This window comes from Akebia trifoliata, chromosome 4, assembly GCF_017979445.1.
Source record: "Akebia trifoliata isolate Shusen 1 chromosome 4, ASM1797944v1, whole genome shotgun sequence".
In the NCBI taxonomy this organism is placed as follows: Eukaryota; Viridiplantae; Streptophyta; class Magnoliopsida; order Ranunculales; family Lardizabalaceae; genus Akebia; species Akebia trifoliata.
In genome coordinates this window covers 10,507,497-10,532,068 of record NC_141378.1, presented here as the reverse complement: position 1 = coordinate 10,532,068, position 24,572 = coordinate 10,507,497, and the positions used below count along the sequence as shown (strand labels likewise).

The window sequence follows — 24,572 nt, the reverse complement described above, 5'->3', positions numbered from 1 at the left end:
GGGGTATTTGGGTCGGGTACAGTAGATCTAGATCCAACCCACCTGATTACTCAATGGGTCCTTGGCTTAAAAAAATGGGTTGGGTCCTATTGGGTAATGGAACAATAGTTGGTTAATTGATGAAAATTTATATTCAGGGTGATCTAAATTGGACCCCATGAGAGTCTTGACTCTATTGTCAAAATGACCCAGTAGGATCAGAACAAATTTTCTAAACTTTATTTTGACTCGGTCAAAACCGATTCAAATTTTATATATATAAACACACTTTCAATTATTGAAGACGTGACTTCAGAATTTAAATAAAGTGGTAAATACTTGTAAGTTGTGAGTTTGATATCCAATATGAGCATTAATTTCTGGGGTGACCCCTCACTTACTTGGTGAGTGTGAGGTACATACGGAGATTAATCCTTGGACAAGATCATAGTTTATTGACTGATACAGGCAAAGTCCCATGTTTATTGGGATACCTGATTAAAAAAAAAAAAAATTATTAACTTACCCTAAATATTTGAGTATGAGACAACGATAAAAACCAATTTTCCAAAATCAAACCCCATTTTAACTATGCCAAAGACTAGTTCATATTCAAACTTGCTCGACGTCTTTCTTTCTACACATAGATGAATTTTAAGACTAGTTCAAATATTTGTGATTGATATAACATTCATTGTTTGATTTTATCATCTACTAGTCCCTTTATAACAGAAGCAAATCTATTATATTTTTAAATTAAATATATATTTATCAATTGATTTGTAATGGTTTTGAACCAATTTAGGATGAATTGACTCAGTCGGTCCAGACCGGACTCACCACCTCCCAAAATCTGATTTTGTAGCGGAAAATGCTAAAATGACAAAAAATATTTACTGCAATTCTCACAAGTCTGACGTGAGATGTGCACATAACCATAGATGTGTTTTCCTCGTGATACAAGTAAAACCCATCTACAGTTAGGTATGCATATCCACATCAGAATTGTGAGAATCACAGTAAATACTGTGTCACCCCAGCACAACTCTTTTGTAGCTTAGCGAAAATGTGACATGGACACCAAGCTGAAATAAACAAAGAAAAATACTTTCCTTACCAAGCTAGTGAAGCTCACTAGTTGAGAGGTTCTTACAATTTATCGAATAAAATGATAAAAACCATAAGATTACAATTTATGATAAGAGTCTTTATAACCATCTCTCAAGTTGCCTAATCTCCCCGTATATTTCAATGGCTTTGCTTCCATTGACTCGAGAAATAACACAAGATCTTGGCCCTGTAAATACTAAATCCAACGATTGAATATTATCCTCGAGACAAGCATAATTGGGATATGATCCCTATAAAATCTCAAATGTTGTATTTTAGTTTTAAATGATTTAGATCTCCAGTCAGCAGAACTGACACTATCTCAATAGTCTGAGGGAGTTCATTCCCAATTTATTATGATTATGCCTTTATTACCAAACATTAGTAGAATCTGCTTTTAACAAACAAAGATTTTTTGTGCTAAGTCGATGAACCAATGGCATGGTGCCATGTGTATTAAATGAGCAAGAGTAATTGCATATTAGAGAGAGAATTTCGGAGCAGTTTAAGTGCTTTATTTTTATTTGTTCATGAGCTTACCACAAAAGTTTTGAAAAACCAAATCTCTACTTGGTTTTAACGATGTGTGCGAAATGGATTTCCAAAAAAATTCACATTTGTCAAGGTGCCGATCAATATGGTTGGGTTGACTTGTTATAATAAATAATTTAAAACAATAATATTTGAGGAGAATTTTTTGGATCTTCCACTCCTCGAGTTGTGAATTATCTTTTGAAGTTGAATTTGGTATCTCTAACGGTTTCCTCCTCTTTGTGATGGTGGTTTGACTCTCTTCCGTTCCTTTATGGTTTCTGAGATGATTGTCAATTGTGTGAATTGATTATATTTACTCTTAATTTGTGATGATTAATTAATGTTAATTTGATTAATATAGCATAATTAATTGATTTTTTTTTCTTGAAGGTTCAAAATAAAATAAAAATGTTAACGATGGATTTTTCGTGAATAAAACATGCAAAATGGTATATGAGCAATTATGAGACAAGTTAAAGGAAGGACTAAAAAAATAGAAAGAAAGTTTTCAAAAAATGAAAATCTCTCCACATTCTCTTACATAAAAGAATAAAATTCTCTCATATTTCGTCTTATTCTAAAATATCACATAAATTTCTTGTATCTTTCTTGTTTCTATTTTTCTCTTTCTTTCACATGTTAAATTCTCCCTTCTCCCATATCTCTCACATTCTCTTTTAATTGATTTCTATTTTTATCTATTATTCTAATATTATTTATTTTTCCACACTTTTAATTATTTTATTTTTCTTCTTCTTCGATTTTTCCATCTAATTTCTCCCCCTCTTTAATTTTACTTTAATAGTTTAATTTTCTAAGTTTTTTATTCAATAGTTTTGAATTTGTTTATGTAGATTGTTGACTAAAATCTTATCTAGAGCTAATGGTGAAATTCGAATGTTATAATTTTATTTCTATCAACAATGGTAGATTAATGTTTATATTTTTTGGATTGATTTAAGGTGTATTAATTATTTTTATTTAATTATATATTTAAAAATTCTTTTTGAGTTTTTGTCTACGATCATCACATTGAATGTTTAAAATTTTTTCTTGATTCATTGTGGATAATTGTTACATTAATTGCTTAAGGAATCCTCGTGGTATGTAAATGTGCAACACATGACAATCTTATATTTTTTAAAATATTTTAGAAAATAATTTTTTAATTTAGTTATTTTATCATCCGGTTAGAGAAAATCCTTATTTGAACCTAATCGAGAAAAAAATGTTGAATGAATATAATTACGATTTTTGAGTGGATCCTTGATGCCTTAGAGTTTTTTAATTTATGTTTTAAATCTTTTGATTTTTTTGCTTCATACAATAGTGTGGAAAATTATCTTTTTAATAGTTTATGTCAAATCTTCTTCCACCTTATCCTTGTTTTATTTCAATTTTTACATAATTCACATGGATCAACCTCGAACTCCTGAGATTTTACTAATTCACTGCAACCCTGCACTTGGGGTATTTAATCTACATTATTTCAGTTGTAATAATGATAGAAGGTAAGAATGTGAGAAAGATGGGACTCAATGTGGAATTTGCCAAAGATTTTCCAAAGTTCAAGTCAAATATCAGTGAAAATGTATAATGGGTAAAATGGAGAAGATAATGAACAATAAAGTTGTAGAGAAATATTCATTATATAAAGACTTAAAAGAATGCAAATTCCAACTCCTTTCTCCTCGGTAATAAAGTGAGGTTTTATAACTGAAATTGAAAGATAGATGTCACCATACGGCTAGTCCACGTATTAGATGACCTGGCATTTGAAATGCACTTGAGTGCTTTGGGAGATGTGTCCATCATTTACAAGTAATCAATTTTGTTTGATGTGTAAATGTTGTAGATTATTAATGTAAAGTAGAAAATATTTCTGACATGTGATATTCCATTAAAATTATAAAATCTTGTTTGTATGTTATTAATGCGAAATGATATACTTAAATTTAGATACATACTAGGTATTATATACAAACTTGGGCTCGAGTTTAAGTCAGATATTATTAGGAATCAAATACGAGCTTAAGTTCAAATCAAATAAGAGCTCAAGATCTGCCTTTTTGTGAGGATAGCTTCGTATTTTAGGGATGGGTGAGTTGGGGCATATCACATTCACTCATTTTGTAAGTGTTTGTTGATATCGCCATAAATGTGGTGACATGGTGTATAGGAGAGTTCATATTTTCATTGGATTCTATCTCATTATAATTGTTCTTATAAGTCCGAGCTATTGAACCAACTGATCCATAGAGACATATAATTGTACTTATAAATCTGAGCTTTTGAACTAACTGATCCATGGAGACTTGCTGGTTTGGAGTTACTTATGTGTAAACTCAATTTATATGTAAGCTTGATTTACTAATTTGGAATTTTATAACAATTTGTAGAAGACTTAAAAAATGTGTTTTATACCTTTTTAAACTTAGAATACGTGGATTATTCAAAATAATTCAAAGGTATTTATAAAAACACCCCACGAATTAAGAAGGGCAACCTACACAGTAGCCAATTTTTTTTTGTCTTATATGAGTTAAATTTTTTTGAATGAACTGATTTTTGGTGAGGATGATTTATATGATGAGGAGACTATCCTCGTCAAAAATCAACCTATTACGAACTTCTAATCCCACCAAAACTTTCATCACAAAAAAACAGCTCATTCCCAAATTTTTAACTCGTATAAGATAAAATAATTCGGCTGTGTGGGTTGCCCTTATTGATACCTGGGGTGCTTCTATAATTACCCATAATTCAATAATCCCAACAAAATACTTTCATTGAAAAAAAAAAAAAAGGAAAAATCATAATTTTTTCGCGAATTAAACGGAGAATGCTAACAGGGATTGGGATGCCAGGAATCAGATAGAACCCGGTTAGCGATCCGATTCGTACGATTCGGAACGTATCTCTAACGCGGTAACGACCAATCCGATCCGGAAAACCGAGTTATAAAATCGGTCTCAGTCTCTGTTAGTCTTTCTCAGCGAAGTCAAAAAAAAAAAAAAAAAAAAAGCTATGGCTTTGCTTGGAGAAGACGGACTAGGGTTCGAGCTTGCGAGAAAGCTTGAAACTTGTGGAGTCTGGCGTTCATGGCTTGGAGATTCGAATTACAGCAACTTCGTTCATGTCCTCTCGTCCCCATTGACATGGGAGTCCTTCATGAAGCCCCAAGATTCCAAAACTAGGGCACAGATCCAACTTCAACTTAGGGTTAGAGCTCTCTTGTTCGATAAGGCCAGTGTTTCTCTCTTTCTCCGCTCTCCTCCTTCATCATCTTCTGCTGCTGTTGTTGGACCGCCTCCTTCGAATCTCAATCCCAATTGTAAGTCTCTGTGATTTCTCTTTGGTTTGAATTTGGGGGGTTTTGTGGATGTTTTAAATTTTTTTTTTTTTTTGGGGGGGGGGGCGGGTTTAATGTTCTGATTTGTTATAGATTTGCAGTTACATGGGGATGATGTGTATTTCTCGTTAGAAGATTTTGGTAGTTCTTCACAAGATGGGGTTCAACACCAAGAAGGTTCTACTTCAAGTAATTCCATACAGTCCAAGGTTCGATTTTTATTAATTTTCATGTAATTTGATGTTTATTTGATTTGAGGATTTCTTGAATTAGTAGATGCATTAGAACTCTATGGTTGAAATGTGGAAAAAAAAGGGTGTTGAAAGAGAAGGGAGGATTGAAAGTGATTAGTAATTTTGGCAGAAAAAAGCATTGGGCATCAATTTATTAGATTAAAGGTGAATTGAGCTAGGTAATTTGGTGGTCTTATCATTATCTTTTTGTACTTTGATTGGAGTGCATCATCGGTCACATAGCACATTTACACGACCATTTTTATTTACAAACTTCAATTTAATGGTAAACATGCTCCTCAAACTCTGTCCTTTGGGTATTTCCTCAAAATCAATTTTTTACTTGGATGTCCACTCTACGCATGTCTTACTAAAATTGGATTTCACATACTCTTCCTAGTCAAAATTATTTTAAATCCCTTGGACCCCAAAGTGGTTCTCCATACTTCTACTTATGAATTGACCTTCTTTAGTCTCATCAACTAACACTATAGTTTTTTAAAATAACAAAATTGAGGGATTCCCATTTGAATATGATCAGTCACTTCATCTATAACTGAAGAGAAAAAGACATGGAATTGTGAGATTATTACAAGGAAAAATCAAAATTAGTTGCAGTGTAAGAGTGAAAATTAGCTCCTTGATGGATGATTTGATGACTAAGAGTTACAAGTTTAGTGAAATCTTGTATTACCTCTTTTTTTATGAGGAGATGTGAGATTTTACTGTGAGAGTATTCTACTAGGCCTACAAACTCATTAAAGAAGGACTTGGTGTTCTTTTCTTGTCAAAAACCATCCTAGCTAATCGAAGAGAAGAGAAGAGGAGAAGAGTAAACTAAAAATGAGCAAGGAACGAATAAAGATATGAAGGACTTATTTGTTGATGGAGATTCTAGAGAAGAAAGGAGTAGGTAGGTCAGAAGAGGATGAAATGGTTGATTTTATTCTTTAGTTATTGTATGATTGTCTCAGGTGCAGAATTCACTCGTGGCCAAGGAAACCTTTCTGTTACATATGTTGATGCTCGGTGTTCCCGGGGTGCCAACATCGTGGGAAATTATGCAAGTGGCATAATGGATTCCCCTGGTGCACGATACTTAACAAGCTCCTTGGAGCATCATGCTCAATAAGCTTTAGGCTTGCGTTATAATGGCTCTTTATTAAAAAAATTACCACATGTTATCTATTATTTATTAGTTCTTTGGACAAGTAACAAGGTTGACAAGGTTCCTTAGTGCCTAGGTGATTGCCAAGGATTGGATTGGGGAAGAAATTGGATATTGCAGATGAAATACTTACATTTCATAAAGGTATATCATCGCCATTATCATCTAGGCCTTATGTGCGATGGACAACATTTGAAGCATATAAAAAAGATGGGTTGTGAAATGGATTTGATGTGATAAACAATAAAAAAGATGGTTCATATGGGCTTTGGGGTAAAATGGATTCAGTGGATTATTTTTTAATAAGTATGAGATTTTATAAAATAAAAAAGATAACAAGACTACAAAGGAGGCCGAGACAGCCCCCAATTCGGAAAGCAGAAAAATAGAAAAAAGATTCTACTAGTTGCAAAGGCTATCCCATCTAAATACAAAGTCTTTGAAAGTGAAGACGGAAGAATCTTTGCTTAACTTAGCCCAAAAAATAGCAGCCCTAAAATCTCCATGAACACTGTATGCGAGTTGTTCTCCTTACGTTGGAATACCATGTTTTTCTCTTTCCAAAGACCCCAAGCAATGGTGCGGGAAGAATAGCCCACAAGTGCCTTTTTCTATGAGAAAAGATGTTGTAAGCCCACCATCGAGCATCATAAGGAAATTCAGTGGATTATGAACTGTGTGACATTTGCATCCTTCTTAGTCTTGTTGAATGGGAGTCTGGTGGGATACTTAAAAAATTCAAGAGGCCTTAGGCAGGCTGATCAGTTTTTCACCTTTCCTTTTTTTTAATGGTGCTAGAGGTCTTAAATCGTATGTTGAAGAGGACCACTCAAATTGGGGAAAGCTCGGCTTTCACAGTTAAGGAGATAGGTCTGTCAATTTCTCACTTGTAGTTTGCAGAAGACACAATAGTTTTCTTAGAAGATTTCGTGGATCAAATCAGGATCCATAGAGCATCTCCAACACCGTCTCATAAATGGGTAGCAATTCTAAAAATTGGAACGAACTCCAATAAATGCAATCCAATGCTCATGCCAATTGGTGTCTCAAATTTAGAATATTCTAAAACTGATTCTATAATTTGAACTAGTTTTGGCACATCTCAAAATTTGCAAAAGTCAATTTTTTTTTTGACTTTTTCAAAATTTAGGACATTGGATGACATTTTGGTAAGTAAAAATCCTCACAACATCCACTCTTGCAAACTTTGAGATATGCTAAAACCAATTCCAAATATGGAATCGGTTTAGAATTGGTTTTGGAATATTCCAAATATGAGAGTGCAGTTGAAACAAACGTTGGAGTGCATTTATTGTAATTGCTATCCATTTATCAGACAACATTGGAGATGCTCTTATTGTCTCAAAAAATGGAATTGAGAGTGACAAATATAACATTGGCGTTGGAGATGCTCTTAAGAGGATCCACTTTTTTTTTTTAAAAAAAAAAGGGGGATCCTAGTGTGCTTTGAGGCAGTCCTGTCTTAGCAATTTATTTGACCAACAGCAGAATTTTTGGGGTGGCCACAATGGCAAACCTACCCATTCTTGCAGTTTTACTTGACTGTCAAGTGGACTCCTTTCCTTCATCCTATCTATGTCCTACCTCTAGGAGCATGAAACAAGAATAAGACAATTTGGGACCCAATTATTGAACGGTTAGGGAAGAGGGTTGGCTCTTGGAAAGGAAAACATTTTTTTTAAAGGGGAGAAAGTGACGTTGATAAGAAGTACCCTTTCTAGCATTCCAATTTATTTTTTCTCTTTTCTCCATGCCTAGAAATGTTGAATTAAGGATTGAGAATTGATTAGGGATTTTATTTGGAATGACATGAATGAGAAGAGAAGTTCCATATGGTGAGATGGAGTCAAATTTTCAGTCCAAAACGGAAAGGTGGTCTGGGCAATAGGAAAATTGGAAGAATGAACAAGGCACTTTTAAGAAAATGTCTTTGGAGGTTTGACGAAGAAATTGAGAGTCTTAGGAAAAAGGTGATTAAAGGCAAGTATGGTATTACTTGATTTGATTGGGAAAGTGGGCGTGTGACTTCCTCTTATAGGTGCTATTGTTGGAGGAGGATTTATAGTTTTTCAGAAGAGGGTTAGATTCAAGGTGGGGAAGGGCTCAAGAGTTCGTTTCTGGGAGGAACATTGGTGTGGAGACTTACCCCACCAATATTGTTTTTCAAATTTTTATTCTCTCAAAAAAGCCCCAGTCAAGGACTTCTTGGTGCTATCTGATGGGCAATTGTCTTGAAATCTTGGGTTTAGATGAGACCTTAATGATTGGGGGATTCATGAGGTGACCAACCTTCTAAACCGCATTTCTCAGACCATGGTTGACTATTCATTGGAAGATAAAGGAGAGTGGGGAAGATGACAAGGATAAACTGTTCTCTGTAAGCCTTTTTATAACTCCTTTGTGGACCCATCTCCTTTTACTTTCCATGCTAGTGAAATTTGGGGACCAAAGGTACCTTCTAAAGTCGTTTCTTCAGTTGGTCGGCTGGGAAAATGTCGTACTTTGGATCAGGTTATGGCGAGGGCATTACCTCAGTTAATTTCTGCTTTCTGTAAAAGTCCTCCGAGGAATCAACTAATCATTTGGTCATTCATTATCCTTTCTCTAGAGAAATTTGGTCTCATTTCTTGAACCTTTTTAAAACTTCTTCCATGTCAGAGTTGTTCAAAAGTTGGCAGCACAAGGGTTTAAACTTGAAAGAAAGAATCCTCTGGTCTTGAACTCCGTTTGTCATATGTTGGGAAATTTGGTTGGAACAAAATAGTAGAGTTTTGAGGGGAAGGAGCATTCCTTGCAGGTGTTGTTGCTGTCCATTATGGGGTTCCTTTTCTCTTGGAGCAAGCTGTTCAAGGAGTTTCAAGGCTTATTTTTTGAGGATTTGATGCTTTGGTGGCATAACATTTGTATATAATTTAAGTCTGCTTTGCTTTTCTTTTTGTACTTTGAGGCGGCCTGCGTCCTTTTCTACTTTCTAATAATATTTGCCTTTACCTATAATAAAAAAAAATTGACACACATGGTGTCCTTTGAGGATTATTGCCATATATGTATAGAAATATTAAATATTCAAAACTGAAAGACAGAAATATTTGAATAACCATTCACCTTGAATTTGCACACAATTGGAACCCTAACTTGGCAACACACTCTACTGCCTTTATGTAAGTGCTCTTGGTTGCTTGACCACTTGCCAAGTGGAAATGTGATGCAAGACTATGATGCTCAACTAAATGGATGGTTTGAGATCAAGATAAGATTACCCAATGCAATTGAAAACATAAATCAATCTTCATTCACCCATAACACAAGAATGACAAATGAATAATTATTTTAAAATTCCAAGGCACTCACAATCCCACAAACTGAATCCTTCAAATAGGAAGAGGAGGGATGCCAATGGAAGATGGAACTTCCACTTGCTTTGGGTGCATTTATAATCCATGTGTATCTCTTAATCTTTCAAACATTTTGAGAAGAAAAGTTAGGCCAACCATTAGGGGGAAATTGGGTTTGCTGATTGCAATCTTCAGTTGGTTTAATGGACCCCAGATAGGGTTTCGTTGGGTTCAAAAGGTGTAGGATGGTATATGGTTAAGTGTAAAATAGGTTAGGGTAAGTTTTGGGTCTGGTTGGGGTTTGTGGTTGAGTTAGGATTGCTGTACAGGTGATTACAGCAAGGGTTTAGGTGACTGATTAAAAGATTTTAGTGGATGATTGCTGAGGTTATGGTTGTGAGGATAATGGGCTGCTGTAAATTGAGTTACAGCAGGACCTAAGTGTGATGAGTGGTCCTAGGTAGGTTTGGTGCTGTACTAAAGGATTTAGAGCGGCCGCAACACTAAGTCTAACATCAATATGGTGCTGTTATTGAGGTCAGGTTGCAGCGAAGGGAGTATAAAGGGTCAGGTCAGGTTCGGCAGCACTGTAGGTGGACCTGGTTCATGTCTGGCAGCAATAGGGGGCTCTGGTTCGGGTCTGGCAACACTAGGAGCTGTTGGGGTGGTGTGGTTCTGTGATTGTTTAGGGGCAGCAACAGAGATTTTGAGGTGCAGGTACTGTTCGAGTAGTACATTAGCGCAGGTTTTGATGATAGAAAACCAGAAAATAGAAAAGGAGTAGATGAATAGGAAGAAGAAGAGAAGTATGGATGGATCTCACGTTGGATTCACACCAAGAATAAAAGCAAGCTTCACACCATGCATCCAATCGAGGGATAAAAATCAAAAGTTCTGTAAAGTCTACATATTTCTTTATTCATTATTTAAAAAGAGTCTACAATCAATATTTATGTCTTCTAAAACCCTAGGACTAATTTTAGTCATTAAAACTAATCTATGGCCAAAAAACATGACTAACAAATAATCTACTTAATTAAAACTCCCTTCAACTAATAAAAATTGTTCCTAAGCCCCTAGCTGGAAAATAAATAACAAAACTACTCTTAGGGTATGTTTGATTGCATGGAAAGTGTTCCATGGAATTTGAAATCCATGGAAAAATAATGGTGGAAAATAGGTACGGTTGGAAAATCAAATTCCATTGTTTGATTTTACTTGGATAAAATCATAGGCGGAGGAGGAGAAAGAAGATGAGAGGAGAGGGAGAGGCTTGGGAAATGATAAGAGGGAGGGAGGGAGGGAGGGAGGGGGGGGGGGGGACGGGGGGGGTGGCGGCGGCAACGGAGGTAAGTGAGGAAGAAGAGGGGAGAACGTGGTGGTGGTGGCGACTGAGGTGACGGAAGGATAAGAAGAAGAAGAAGACGGAGAGAGAGAAAGAGAGAAGGTGGCCGGAGATGGCGACGACGATGACGATGGTGACGACGGCGACGATGGTGACAACGGCGATGTTAGTGTAATGGTGGCTATGGTGGCAGTGGTGGTAGGGAAGAAGAAGATATGAGTGGAGAAGAAAAAGATGATATTTTGGGGATGGAAAATATGGGTTGATTTCACTTTCCTACTTCATATGGGTGGGAAAGTGAAATCCATCTAAATTTTTCATCTCTAAAATATCTTCTTCTTCTTTCCCACCACACTACCGCCATCACACTCAACCTCACCATCACCACCGTCGTCATTGCCACCATCCCCGTTACCATCGCTGTCACCATTGGCGACCACCCTCTCTCTCTCTCTTCTCCCCTCACCTCCGCTGCCGCCACCGCCACCACCACCACCACCACCACATCCTCCCCTCTTCTTCCTCACTTACCTCCGTCGACGTCGCCACCACCACCACCACCACATCCTCTCCCCTCCCTCTTCCTCCTCATCTTCTTCTTCCTCCTCTTCTTCTTCTTTTCCCTCTTATTTCTTCCAAAGTAGCATCGAACAATGGATTTAACTTTTCCATCCTTTCCATTTTTCCATAGATTTTGAAATCCATGGATGTTGAAATCCGTGGATTTTGATTTTCCATGCAATCGAACATACGCTTAGTTGAAAATAATAAAATAAAACCCAAATGTCTAAAATTGGCCCATGGGCCTGATGTCCCCATCAAGATGGTGATAGTTTAAGTCTGCTTTTTGGTTTTTGTACTCTGAGGCGGCCTCCATCCTTTTCTTATTTCTAATAATTTTTGCCTTTACCTATCAGGAAAAAAAAAAAACATTCGACGCATACATGGTGCCCTCATGTCCTTTTGAGGATTATTTGGGGTCAATAAAATCCTACCTAATGGAGAGATAGTTGGAGAGGTGACAAAACCCTATACTTTTCATTACAAAACCAATAAACCGGAAAAAGATGGATTGTTTTGTGAAAGAATTTTTGGGCCTATAAAAAGTGTTATTTGTGTTGTGCATTTAAGCAAGTGGGTTTGTATATTAAATGTTTGTAGTAAATACGACATTATTATTCTCATTTCCATTTAGAATGTCTTTTATCTCTGTAAATGCAATTTGGCAGACAAAATTTTCGGGTGGTGCAGATTCAACCGAAACTAGGCTTTAGTGTTGGATCAAGATATGTTGAACCGGAGGTTGATAATATATCTGAGAGACCCCGTCCTGATGATTTTCCAGAAACATGGTATAAGCAATTTATTGAGAAATACAGTACAAGCAGACAACACAGATTACCATTTGGTGACCGAGAGGCACTCAAGAGGACGTCTGAGGGTATGTCTACATACCTCAAACTTCATGAGAGGCATAAGAGAAGTCGACAACCATTCAAGGAGGACCAATACACGGGCTTTGGAAATCCTATATGGGAGAATGGATCAAACATACATTCGAAGTCTGTTTCAGATGGCAATAATTCAATTGATGATGAAGCTTGTTTTTTCCCCGAAATGATGTTTCCATCGAATTGTGTACCCGATAGTGCACTCCCTTCAATTAATAGATTGGAAGACAATCAGAAAGTAGAGTGTTATGGGGTTCTTGATAGCTTGCCCCATGTTATGACACGGAGTCCTGCAATGCTTGAGAGATTTGGTATAAGGCCCGAATACCTTAGGATCGGACTCGAGAGAAGTAAGTATAGGGGAAAGAATGGGTTGGAAGGGAACGGGAAAGTTCTTGGTCCAGAGCAAGCATCTCAGATGTCTCAGAAGGTAATTTCTCGTGTGCTGGTGAGTGTGGGATTTGAAGGTACAACAGAAGTTCCAATGGACGTCCTATCACAGTTTCTCGGCTGTCATATATGTAAGCTAGGCCGTATCTTGAAAGTTCTTACTGATAATTACCGAAAGCAATGTTCAGCAATAGAAATACTCAGAATGTTCCTTCAAACATTGGGATATAGGTGAGCGGGTTTCTTTGCATTTCGATCATTCCAAAATGGCTTTATTTTTCAATGTTGAATATGTATTTCCTTTGTACACTGTTGTCTGTGAACTATGCCTTGTCAAAAAAGAAAAAAACTCAGGTACAGTTTCTTCAAAATTTATATGGGTAATATAAACATGACGATTATTTGGCTTATTGGCATGCAATTATGATCTTTACTCATGGGTTTTATTCTATTTTATCTTAGTTTCACTATTTATTGGCTCAATTGTCATGCCTGCCCTGCATTTGGCCATTGAAGAACAATGAGAGTTTCTTTTACTCTTATCTTTATATGTTTGAAACTTTCAATCATTTGATGCATATTCATTTATCCCTTCATAAGATTTGGTGTGATGCGATTCTGTGCCATATGCTTTCTAAAGTCTCCTCATTGACTTTCTCAGTAATCTTGGGAATTTAGCGGAACACGTGAAAGATGGTTCCAGGAATTTTTCACACCCAACACAGCAACCACATTTACGGGGACTCCAATCTGGGTTTCAGTCGCAACATCCAAGCCCTAATCTACAAACCCAGCAAGTAAGAAACCGTTCTTTTATTTCTTCTTTTCTGTTGAGTTGCCTTCTGCTAAATGTTGATCTCTTTGTTTCCCTTACACAGTTTTTTAGGCTTAGAAAAATGGGTAAATTACACTTTGACCCCATGGTTTGGCATAATTCCATGTTGAGACCCCCTAACATTTTGACAATTACACTAACCTCCCCTTTCACACCCATCTAAGCATTCACAAGTAAACCCATTTTTTCACATAGTTTTTTATTTTTTATTTTTTATTTATATAGAATGACATTTTAAAAGGGTAAAATGATCTTTATAAAAAGTTTCTAAAAAAAATCTTTTTTAATTGTTTGGTTGACGGCAGGTGGACGGAAGGGGATAAGTGAGCCAGTTAGATAACAATAGGGAAGGAAAGTGCAATTGTCAAAATATTAGGGGGTTGGCATACAATTTTGCTAAACTATAGGTGGTGAAAGTGTAATTTACCCTAGAAAAATCTAGAGAATTTGGTATTTATCACAGTTGGCCTTTTCAATATGGGGCTATTGTAGGATTTTTTTTTGTGCATCTTTGATGTTATTTTCTTTTATATTCTTTTTTTTAATCTTTTGGGTTGGACCTTACAGATCCCAAGGCAAATGCATCCTCAGATGCAGATGGTTCATCCCCAGAATTTGGCTTTTCCTCAGCAACCACAATTGGAAAGAATGCGAAGACGTCAGCCATCAACTCCTCGTGCTGGTATGACTTTAGACAAAGACAGACCAATGGTTGAAGTTAAGATAGAGAACACATCGGAATTACCAATCGACAGTAATGCCTTTAACCCTATCCATGCTAGACACCCCCAAATACAGTTTCGACAGCAATCGATGGCTGCTGCTATGGCGAACCTCAATCCTCAATCAAATCATCAGTTCAAACAATTGGCATCCCTTCAAGTTCCTCAGCTTCAGACACAGTAAGACTCAGAAAGATTTACTTCTACTAGTGGTCTGTTACGCATGAAAAATGTTTTTCCTTGGAAAATGTGATTTTATCTGTATATTATTTTCCCTAGAATTCAATTTCCCGCTCAAAGCGAATTTAAACCCTGAGAGGGAAAACGTTTTATCATCCCATAAAATGATTTTCCCACCTCCTACACCCACCCCCAAAACTAAAAACCTCAGTTTTAAAGCTCTGACTCAGATGTGCATGAAGTTGGGTCAATATCAAGTAGACTCTGATGAGTGAAAGAAGAACATATTAAACTTATAAATATATGAAAATAGTAATATTCTGAATAAACAAAATATTTATTTTTAGCTCACAATTGTCATATGTAGCCGAATAACAGTCTCGTTTTTTACCCTACTTAGTGCTTTTTGAGCTGACCTGACTGAGTTGACTCATTGAATTTTGGGACCGAGTCACCTCAAAATTCAATCATCAATGTGATGAGTTTTGAAAATATGCTAAAAACCTACTTTTTTTTTGTTGGTATTTTCCTAGTTGTGATCAAAGAGCGTAATTCATTTCCCGGGAAATTTGTTTTCCTTTCAAAACAAATTCCCTGCAATCATACTGAACCCTTAATGTCTCTAAAAACAGTTTCAATGCTGAAATTTTCTCAAGTTTCTTTGTGTGTGCAGGAACATGGGAACTACAAGGGCCCCTCCTGTGAAGGTGGAGGGTTTTCAGGAATTGATGGGTGGGGACACAACATTAAAGCACGACTCAGAGGAACATAAGCTAACCTCACCTTCTAAATAAAGGGGTAATACTTTTATTTCATCCATTGCTTCACATGTTCTTTCTTTATCTTTGATTATTAGTCCATGCTGCAACAGAATCGCTTACTTGCGCTTATGTAGTTTGTTGAATGAACATGATCTCTTATATTTAGTTAAATTTTGTTTTCAACTCTTTAAGAATAATCATAAATGGTAACATAGTGAGCCAAATGAATTCGGTGAGACCGCTCTGGTACTTCCGAGGGTTGATCACACAGTTTACTTCTCTATGTACAGTTTGCATATTTAAAGCTGTTTCTGTGTTACGGCCTTCTGAAGATGATAGATTCATTTCTTTCATAATTGCCCAATCAAGGTATTAGATTTTCCCCTAAACTCTGCTCATTTAAAAATTTGACATGGAATGATTTTTTTAAATTTTGTTAAGTAAGGACAAGTTTGAAAAATTATTTCCAAAACAATTAAAACGCTAGGGCTGTCAGACCCAAATTCCTATCGATAACTTTGGATCTGGATTGAGAATTTGGGTTCCCATAAGGATCCGATTTGATTACCTATCAGATTGGTTCTAGATCAACCATGGCCTGATCCGATTGGCCCCCAATCCTATAAAATGTGAGAAATTATGTAAATTGCATTATATCACATGCATCTAATTAGTGCAGACCACTATATCAGTTTTTCTGGAAGAGAGGCAATTTTGCTTGGTCACATGAGAACGAAACTGACATTTACTCAATTGAAAAGATGTCTTGGGCAACCCCCAATTCTATCCATGGCTTGAGCGGAAGAGCAGCTTGGGATCTACCTCCACTTTGGACATCCCATAAGTTTGGTCAAGAGAAATTAGACTACTTCACCTATACAAGCCCTGATAGACGTGGAAATGTAATATTCAAAAACATAGAAGGTCAAGATTAGCCTTGGTCTATTCAGAACAGAAGTTGAGATCATATTTTTAAGGTGTATACAATCAAAGTCATCACAGAGTTTTTGTTTAAAACAATTCTTGGGAAGACAGATAAATGTGAGATGGATGGCCAAGTGGCCGTACAATTAGGAAGATTTGATGTTCAATTCTATTCCGGGAGTGTCAATAAAGAGACAGGTGATGGTGGAATTCCCTGTGGAAGGGTAGGAAGACGAGAGATTCTTGATGAAACTGAGGTATAGGTTGAGATGTGTTTGTGGGATGCCATGTCAGGATATGAGGCTATATGTCGATGGTTTAGTGGACGTAGTTGGTTCAAGTGTGGGGGTAGGTATCATAATCCTTGATGAATCAAGACTCGAAAAGATTGTTTGCCTTGAGTTTGAAGCAACTAACGATGAGACATAATACGAAACAATGGAAGTCCAGATCTACAGATGGTTAGAGGTTTAAAGATAATCTTTTTGTAGCATAAAATGACTCCCACTTGGTAATAAATCACATCAGTCGAGAACTAAAACAGGATACACAGGGATGTAGATCACAAAATTTTAAAAACTTTCAACAAAAAAAAAAAAAGAATTACGAAAAGGTATTTTGCACCATTGAATTTTAATCTTAAATTTAAGAGTTAGTTACTAATCCATTTTCAAAACCTTGACCTCAAAAAAAAAAAATTTAATGTTTTTTTTTTTAAATCTGAGTTTTATTGTGAAGTGTAGAGGTTGTAGACTTGTAGTGCTGAAAAAGTTATTTGTTTAAATGTTAAAATAGTGTTGAATTCATTAAAATTAAGTGTTAAATTCACATAATCATGTTTGTTACACATTGTTGAAATTGGTAAATTATCTATTTTACCCTTACAATCATATTATACATTGTTTGCATGTTTCAAATGTTTATTTCTTATCAAACACAATAAAATATATTATTTCTTATAAAATTAAAATACAATTCAATTTAAATAATAAGTAATGTTCAAAAATTTTATTTCTAAATAATAATTTTTATTTTTAAAATCTCACAAATTTCAAATTAAAAATAATAATATCATACAAGTCACCAAAATTTGAAATCAACATTAAAAGAATTTAATTTTGAATGAATAATTTTCGATGGAAATGAAGGATGTGTAATTATAAAAGCACTTTACGAATTAATAAGGATTATTCACATCATATCCATTTTTTTTTTGTCTTGTATGGGTTAAAAGTTTTTGGAATTAGCCAATTTTTTATAAGGATAATCTATATGGTCTGGAGATCATCCTCACAAAAAATCAGTCCATTCTGAAATTTCTAATCACATCAAAATTGATTTTCAAAAAAAAAAAAAAGACGATTTATTGTTTTTGAACTTGTTTTGATGGGGGACAGAAGTTTTTGGATGAGCTAATTTTTGGTGAGGATGATCTCCTCATTGTAGAGATCGTCTTCATCTAAAATCAACTCATTTCGAAACTTTTAACATATATAAAGACAAAACAATTCAGTCATGATGTGGGTTTATTAATTTGTGGGGTGTTTATATAATTATCCATGAAATATAACAGGCAATATTCTTTTAAGTATAAGGGCATATTGTCTGTATCGAAAAAGAGAAGTACTTACTGTTTAAGCACAAAAATTAAGCATGAAAATAGTATTAGATTTCTTTTCCAACATTAAACGTGGAAAATTGAAAAAAAAAAAAAAAAAAAAAAAAACAGTCCATTTTTGGATTCTATCTCCCCTCTACCTGCACCCCCGTACCCTTCCCACGTGATTTTAATGAATTAAAAAGACTGTCGGCAAGAAAATCCCAAAAAATATGAAGTATTGGCTGATTTCAAGCATACGTCACATGTCCAATTATTTATCAGACAAACAGTTTCCTTATAAATTACAATTTAACGTTTACAAAATGTTTTTTTTTTTTTTAATCTTTTAAGTTTATAGAATTTTGTCTTCTACATCTGTATGTATCGGATCATGCTTTTGGATGCAACAAGATGAGCTCAACGACCCTTCTTAAGTTTTGAAATCTTACTAAGTTAGTAAGACTAGACTTACTCTATTTAATAATAGTACATACTGTTTTACAGGAAAGGGTTTGTGATATAGTAGTAAATTAAGTAAACTGCTACTGAGTCTATTACATCACTAACGGTCTCTCAATAAAACCCCTTATCCGCATAGACATCCACACCTCTCAAAGCAATCTCTTTACCATCAAACAATGGCTGAAGCAGAGGATGGTGGTCTTCACATTGTGATGTTTCCATGGTTAGCCTTCGGTCACATACTACCCTATTTAGAGCTCTCCAAGTGTTTAGCTCTCAAAGGTCACCGCGTATCACTCGTATCCACGCCGCGAAACATACAAAGACTCCCCAAACTCCCTCCAAATTTATCTTCTCTGCTAAATTTAGTGAGCCTTCCTTTGCCTCATGTTGACAACTTACCCCAAAACGCAGAAGCCACATCCGACGTACAATACAATGAGATTCAGTATCTCAAGAAAGCATACGATGGTCTAGATTCACCTTTGGCTCGTTTTCTAGAAACTTCAGCTCCTGATTGGATTATTTACGATTTTGCCCCTCATTGGTTACCACCACTTGCAGCTAAACTTGGTGTGCCACGTGCTCACTTTAGCATACTCTGCGCAGCAACGTTGGTCTTCTTTGGTACACCAGATGATTTGTTAAACGGTAAAGATTCAAGGACGGAACCAGAACATTTCACTGTCCCTCCCAAGTGGGTCCCGTTTCCTTCCAACTTGGCTTTTCGCCTCCATGAGATATTAAGAATCTTTGATTCCATGGAAGAAAACGCTTCCGGTGTATCCGATGCGTATCGGCTAGGATCCGTGGTTCAAGGTTGCGATTTCGTAGCAGTGCGAAGCTGTAACGAGTTCGAAGGCGAGTTTCTACGACTCGGTGAGAAGATTCTTGGGAAACCCGTTGTTCCGGTGGGTTTACTTCCTCCCTCTCCACAAGACGGTGAAGATGATGAGATCTGGGTCCCGATTCGTGATTGGCTCGACCAACACGAGTCAAGAACCGTGGTTTATGTTGCTTTCGGAACCGAGTCCACACTGAATCAAGAAGAGATGACCGAGTTGGCTCTTGGGTTAGAATTATCAGGATTGCCCTTCTTTTGGGTGTTAAGAAATGCACCTGACTCGGTCAATGTTGACTCAGATGATCTACCATCCGGGTTCGAGGACCGAGTCAAGGGTCGTGGGATGGTTTGTAGAAATTGGGCGCCTCAACTCAGCATATTGGGTCACCCATCAGTGGGTAGTTTCTTGACTCACTGTGGTCGAAGTTCGATAATCGAGGCACTTGGGTTTGGACTACCCATGGCTATGTTGCCATTAACATCCGACCAAGGAATAAATGCTAGGGCTTTGGAATGGAAGAAAATTGGATTGGAGATCCCGAGGCATGAAAGAGATGGATCGTTTAGTAGGGACTCGGTGGCCGAGTCATTAAGATTTATTACTGTGGACAAAGAGGGAGAGTTATTAAGAACAAAAGCTAAGGAAATTAAAGCGATATTTACAGACAAGGAGCTCCATCAGCGATATGTGGATGATTTTGATCGATATCTAAGAGAGCATAGATGACCAAATCTAGATAACGAAATTGAATTGTGGGGGATAAGAAGCTGTATTAAAATTATTAGAGCAATCAATTGTCTAAAATTATGCAAATACATAATTATTATTATTATTTTCATTTTCTAAATTTAGTTTAATTGAAGAACATAAAATCCCAATTCATCATTAACAGATCCTTATATTCCATAGCTTTTGAGGTTGCAATATGTCAACCAACTGCCATGTCTTCTGCCATTGAAAGTAAATAATTCATATCTACTTTAGAGTTGGGCTGGGTGACACAGAATTTACTTCGATTTTCACAATTCTGACGTGAAGATGCGCACGTAACCATAGATAATTTTTACTCCTCCACATCAGAATTGTGAGAATTGCAGTAAATCTATGTCACCCCAGCATTAGTGCTTCTTTTATTATCTCAATACATATTGTTTTGGGTTTCTTTCTTACTTTTTTTTATTATCAACTTTGCATATTCTTCCCATGCGTAGTGCAGAATAAAGTATACTAATGGTAACAATTTAATGAACAAAAAAAATAACATTGTAGTAGTTGGGGGACTGAATTTTTTTTTTTCCTTCCTTTAAACCTGTTATTTTCAATCCTCTATCCTTTACGTTCCAATCAGTAATCTTCAACTGTAAGATTCTCTTTATTCCATTTTTGGAAACTTGTACACCAAATAGGATTTTTGGGGAAGCTAGCCATGATGGAATTTTGATAGACAAATATATGGTTTTTTAGGAGTGGGGAGCACATAGGACTTTGGAATACTTTTTGGAGAAAAATCTAGGGAGATTTACCCGACAGACTTATCTATCAATTAAATAACAAAATCTCCCTTACTTTATTAAGTTTGTCTGCTTATCATGGATAACCCCACCCTTTGAATGAGATTACTCCTACTGGCACAAGTTTTTACCTACTAATCATTGATATCCCCATCCTTCGGGTGAGAGTACTCCTATAATCAGACACACACACTGTCCTCTTAGAAAGTCCTACGTGCAATTGGTTGAGTCGAGGGTCAATATGACCATGGAGGGTGGCCCCAAGGAATTCATTGTTTTGTGGGGTTTCAAAGACTTGACCTACTCTTCTTGAGGAGTTTATTAAAGTTCGGTTTGCCATTAGGCCAACTCCTTGAGATTAATAGGTAAAGAAGTATGGTGGAGGTTTGAACCTAGGATATGCACAGAACTATTCACATATCTCACTTAACTTAATAGCATTTTATCAAATTTATTACCGAACAAACCTTAATTTTTGAATCAGTCTAGCATGACTAACTTAGGTTCAAACCTCCACTATACTTCTTTACCTATTAATCCCAATGGGTTGATCTAATGGCAAATCAAACATTGATAAGCTCCTCAAGAAGGGTAGGTCAAGTCTTTCCACACATTTTACCACTTACCTTAGTGGTACTTTAACAAATTTATTATTGAACAAACATTACTTTTTGAATCAATCTAGCATTACTAACTTGGGTTCAAACCCCTTGAACCCATACTTCTTCACCTAATAAAAAATAAAAATAAAAACTTTGAAATTTTTTGGAGAAAAATCTAGAAAGATTTACCCAATAAACCATTCTATTGCAATTATATTACAAAAATTCTCTTACTTTATCAAGTTTATTACTGAAGAAACCTTACTTTATGAATCAGGCTAGGATGACTAATGTGTGGTCAAAATCTGATCAACGGCTCTGATGGATCCCGCTTCACTGACTCGAAGTCGCTTCGAGCACTTCCTTTCTTTCGATGGCGTGGTACCTGTCAAAATCACTCCAACGCTTAAGTTAGAGAAACAGAGGAATAGTTTCCTAAAACTGGTTAGACCCTGATCTCTCTAAAAAGATCCATTTCAACAGTGTTTACTGTGTAATTTATAGTCCCTCATCGCGAATCAGGGTTTCTTGCTTTTCAAGCGACAATCCAGGGATATCTATTGACCCTGTGGAGTTGTTTACCTAACGAAGATCTTTTGGATTGATTGTGCTGTGTTGCAGAGATTTCTTCCGAGATCTCTTAGGATTGACATGCACATTTCAGGCTTACGGTTATTCTATGACTAGCCCTGCCTTGCTTGACTGACCTGGTTTCATTTAATGTTATGTTGCCCTTCTTGTCGGGTTAGGGAGGTCTCTACTCTGACCTGCCTTGTTCAAAGAGCAGCACCAGTATGCTGATCTACACTTGGTATCACTTAACCGGCTTGAACACGTGTACAGTCTAAATTAATACACATGTATTTCCCTCTACAACTAACTTAGTAAGATTTCAAAATTTATTAATGATCATTGGGTCCACATGGATCCTACACCACAACCTTCTAGATGTCATGGAAAAAAAATCATATTCAAAAATATGTATACTTAAAAAGGTATCATTTTTTAACTCGATCCAAGATGATGAAAATGGAAGGCTATCGAATTCCCAAATTAAAATTAAAATTCAATAGTGAAATTTAAAAAAAAAAAATCTTAGAATTATTTGCTCTATGACTCAGTAACATCACATCATGGTTTTGGATGCAAAAAATTGATATGGTTAAAATCCATTTAAAAGTTTGCACAGTAAGAAATAAACTGCATTAATTTGAATTTTATGACATGGATCCCCCACTTCAAGGTTTGCTAGGTAACAAACTTGACAAGATAAGGTTTGATGCGTAGCAAATTTCATTAAGTAAGGTTGGTTTGGAGTTGTTAGACCATCAAAAGAGAGTTCTTTTAATAAAATTGCATCAGTTAGATCTTCCCGATAAATCTCTCAAAAATCTAAGATTTTTTTCTTCTTCAAAAGATTAAGACTTGTGGAAAATGAGGACATTTAAGTGTTAAGCATACTTTGACAACATGAACAGAGCGAGTCCCTACAGTCATGTGCTGATACCTAGGCCTGTCAATGGATAGTCGAAATCCGAATCCGAATTCGAATTCGAATTCGAAAAATCGGATATTATCCGAAATTGATGGATATCGGATTCGAATTCAGATGTATTTTTAAGATTCGAATAGATTTCGGATATGAATTCAGATATCGCTACATCCAATTTGTTAGTATCCGATCCGAATGCTTTTCTCTTCTTTTATATATATCTAAACATTAATTGAGACAAGACACGTCTGTTTTACTTTATATATATATATATATAAGACAATCCCTCTCTCTCTCTTTATAATAAAGACAACTCATTTACACATTCTCTCTCTTAAATAAAAACAGACATTAATTAAGAAAAGACACGTCTGTTTTACTTTATTTATTTATATATATATAAACAATCCCCCCCCCCCTCTCTCTCTCTCTTTCTCTCTCATAATAAAGACAACTCACTTACACACACACACACACACACACACACACACACACACTCTCTCTCTCTCACTCTCTCACTTACTCATAAAGACGAGACAAGACAACTCACTTACACACTCTCTCTCTCTCATAAATACGAGACATCTCTTCTTTCTCTCTCTGTAAGACGAGACAAGACAAGACATGTGGTGGATAATCTTTCTTCCCCTCTCACTCTCTCAACTCAAACTGCATAAATATTCTGTAAATAATTTCCATGGCACGCCTGAGTTTCAATTCAACTAGAATTAGAAACCATAAGCCTAAGATTCAAGACCAATGGTAGATATTAGAGGGAAGAAGGTTTGGGAGGGAAGAAGGTTTGGGAGCTCGTCGTCTGTGATGGTATACTTTCACTTCAGTATGCCAAGCACTTCCCAAACAAGGTCATCAATGGCATAACTTTAAAGAATGCATTGATACGATTAGCGATGAATTGGGTGTTCCTTTGTCAGAAAAAATCTTATTTTTCAAATAATTTTTTACTTTATTTAACTCTTATTTTACCTGTAAATTGACTGTAAAAAATCAAAGATTTTTTTATTATTTAAATTCAAATCGAATATTTTCGAATATCCGATAATTCTTTCGGATGCAAATTCGAATAGTGGTTAGTGATATCCGATCGGATTCGAATTCGAATATTACTATTTTTTTTCGGATTCGAATTCGGATATAACACTATCCGATGACAACCCTACTGATACCTGACTTGTTGGTCTCAATAGATAACTTCTTATAAGAAAAATCTTGATATTTACGTGGCAATAATTAGCATAATTAGTACCTTTCTTATAAAAGCCTATCATTATCATGGGGAACCCTTCACATCAAACATCCATATAGTCCATAGGTACTGATATTTGATAACATAGGGAACTCCAATAATGCAGTTATGTATCCCGAGAAAAAGATATATGATTCTGTGCCCATGCCATGTCAGTCGAGCATTGATCGAGTGAAAGACTTTTTAGATCGAAAATCAAAATTCTTTTAAGTTTTTTGGGAGCCCATGTACGTAGTCTAAAGGTTTTTTTTCAGGATTTTGGTCTAAGTTCTAAAATTCCTTAGCATGTGTGTGTTGACGTCGCTTATCCAACATAAAACACACGTAAGCGTGCCAAGTTAGACATAAGTCTTACAAAGCAACCTTGAGGTCGTGGATTCAAGTCAAGCTTACCCATATAAAAGAGGAAAATAATTACTTAAAGGACCCTAGTGGATGGACTTTTTTCTAAAT

General features: G+C 35.9%; 1 protein-coding gene and 1 pseudogene across 6 annotated transcripts; both read left to right on the top strand.

Moving 5' to 3' along the window:
- The first annotated feature begins 4,619 nt into the window (after positions 1 to 4,619).
- On the top strand, positions 4,620 to 21,826 carry LOC147403704 (transcription initiation factor TFIID subunit). 6 transcript variants are annotated; one of them, XR_015177558.1, is made up of 8 exons: positions 4,620 to 4,957; positions 5,069 to 5,186; positions 12,322 to 13,149; positions 13,580 to 13,715; positions 14,321 to 14,655; positions 15,329 to 15,453; positions 15,707 to 15,785; positions 21,638 to 21,826. XR_015177558.1 is itself a non-coding variant. In XM_086439393.1 (7 exons), the coding sequence occupies exons 1-6, from the start codon at positions 4,651 to 4,653 to the stop codon at positions 15,447 to 15,449; spliced, it is 1,845 nt and encodes a 614-aa protein (XP_086295519.1). In that variant the 5' UTR covers positions 4,620 to 4,650; the 3' UTR covers positions 15,450 to 15,453; positions 21,638 to 21,825. The 6 variants fall into 6 exon arrangements, 4 of the variants coding, with proteins under 4 accessions (XP_086295519.1, XP_086295518.1, XP_086295521.1 ...); XR_015177559.1 differs by lacking the exon at positions 21,638 to 21,826 and adding an exon at positions 18,967 to 19,105; XM_086439393.1 differs by lacking the exon at positions 15,707 to 15,785 and having other exon boundaries at positions 21,638 to 21,825.
- Positions 18,308 to 20,094, top strand: LOC147403705 (putative UDP-rhamnose:rhamnosyltransferase 1 pseudogene; annotated as a pseudogene).
- Positions 21,827 to 24,572: the final 2,746 nt, after the last annotated feature.

Excerpts from the sequence above, each read along its gene's own strand:
- LOC147403704 (XM_086439393.1), top strand. The coding sequence starts at position 4,651 with ATGGCTTTGCTTGGAGAAGACGGACTAGGGTTCGAGCTTGCGAGAAAG. Across the intron at positions 4,958-5,068 it reads TTCGAATCTCAATCCCAATT|ATTTGCAGTTACATGGGGAT; the intron begins GTAAGTCTCTGT and ends GATTTGTTATAG. Across the intron at positions 13,716-14,320 it reads CTAATCTACAAACCCAGCAA|ATCCCAAGGCAAATGCATCC; the intron begins GTAAGAAACCGT and ends TGGACCTTACAG.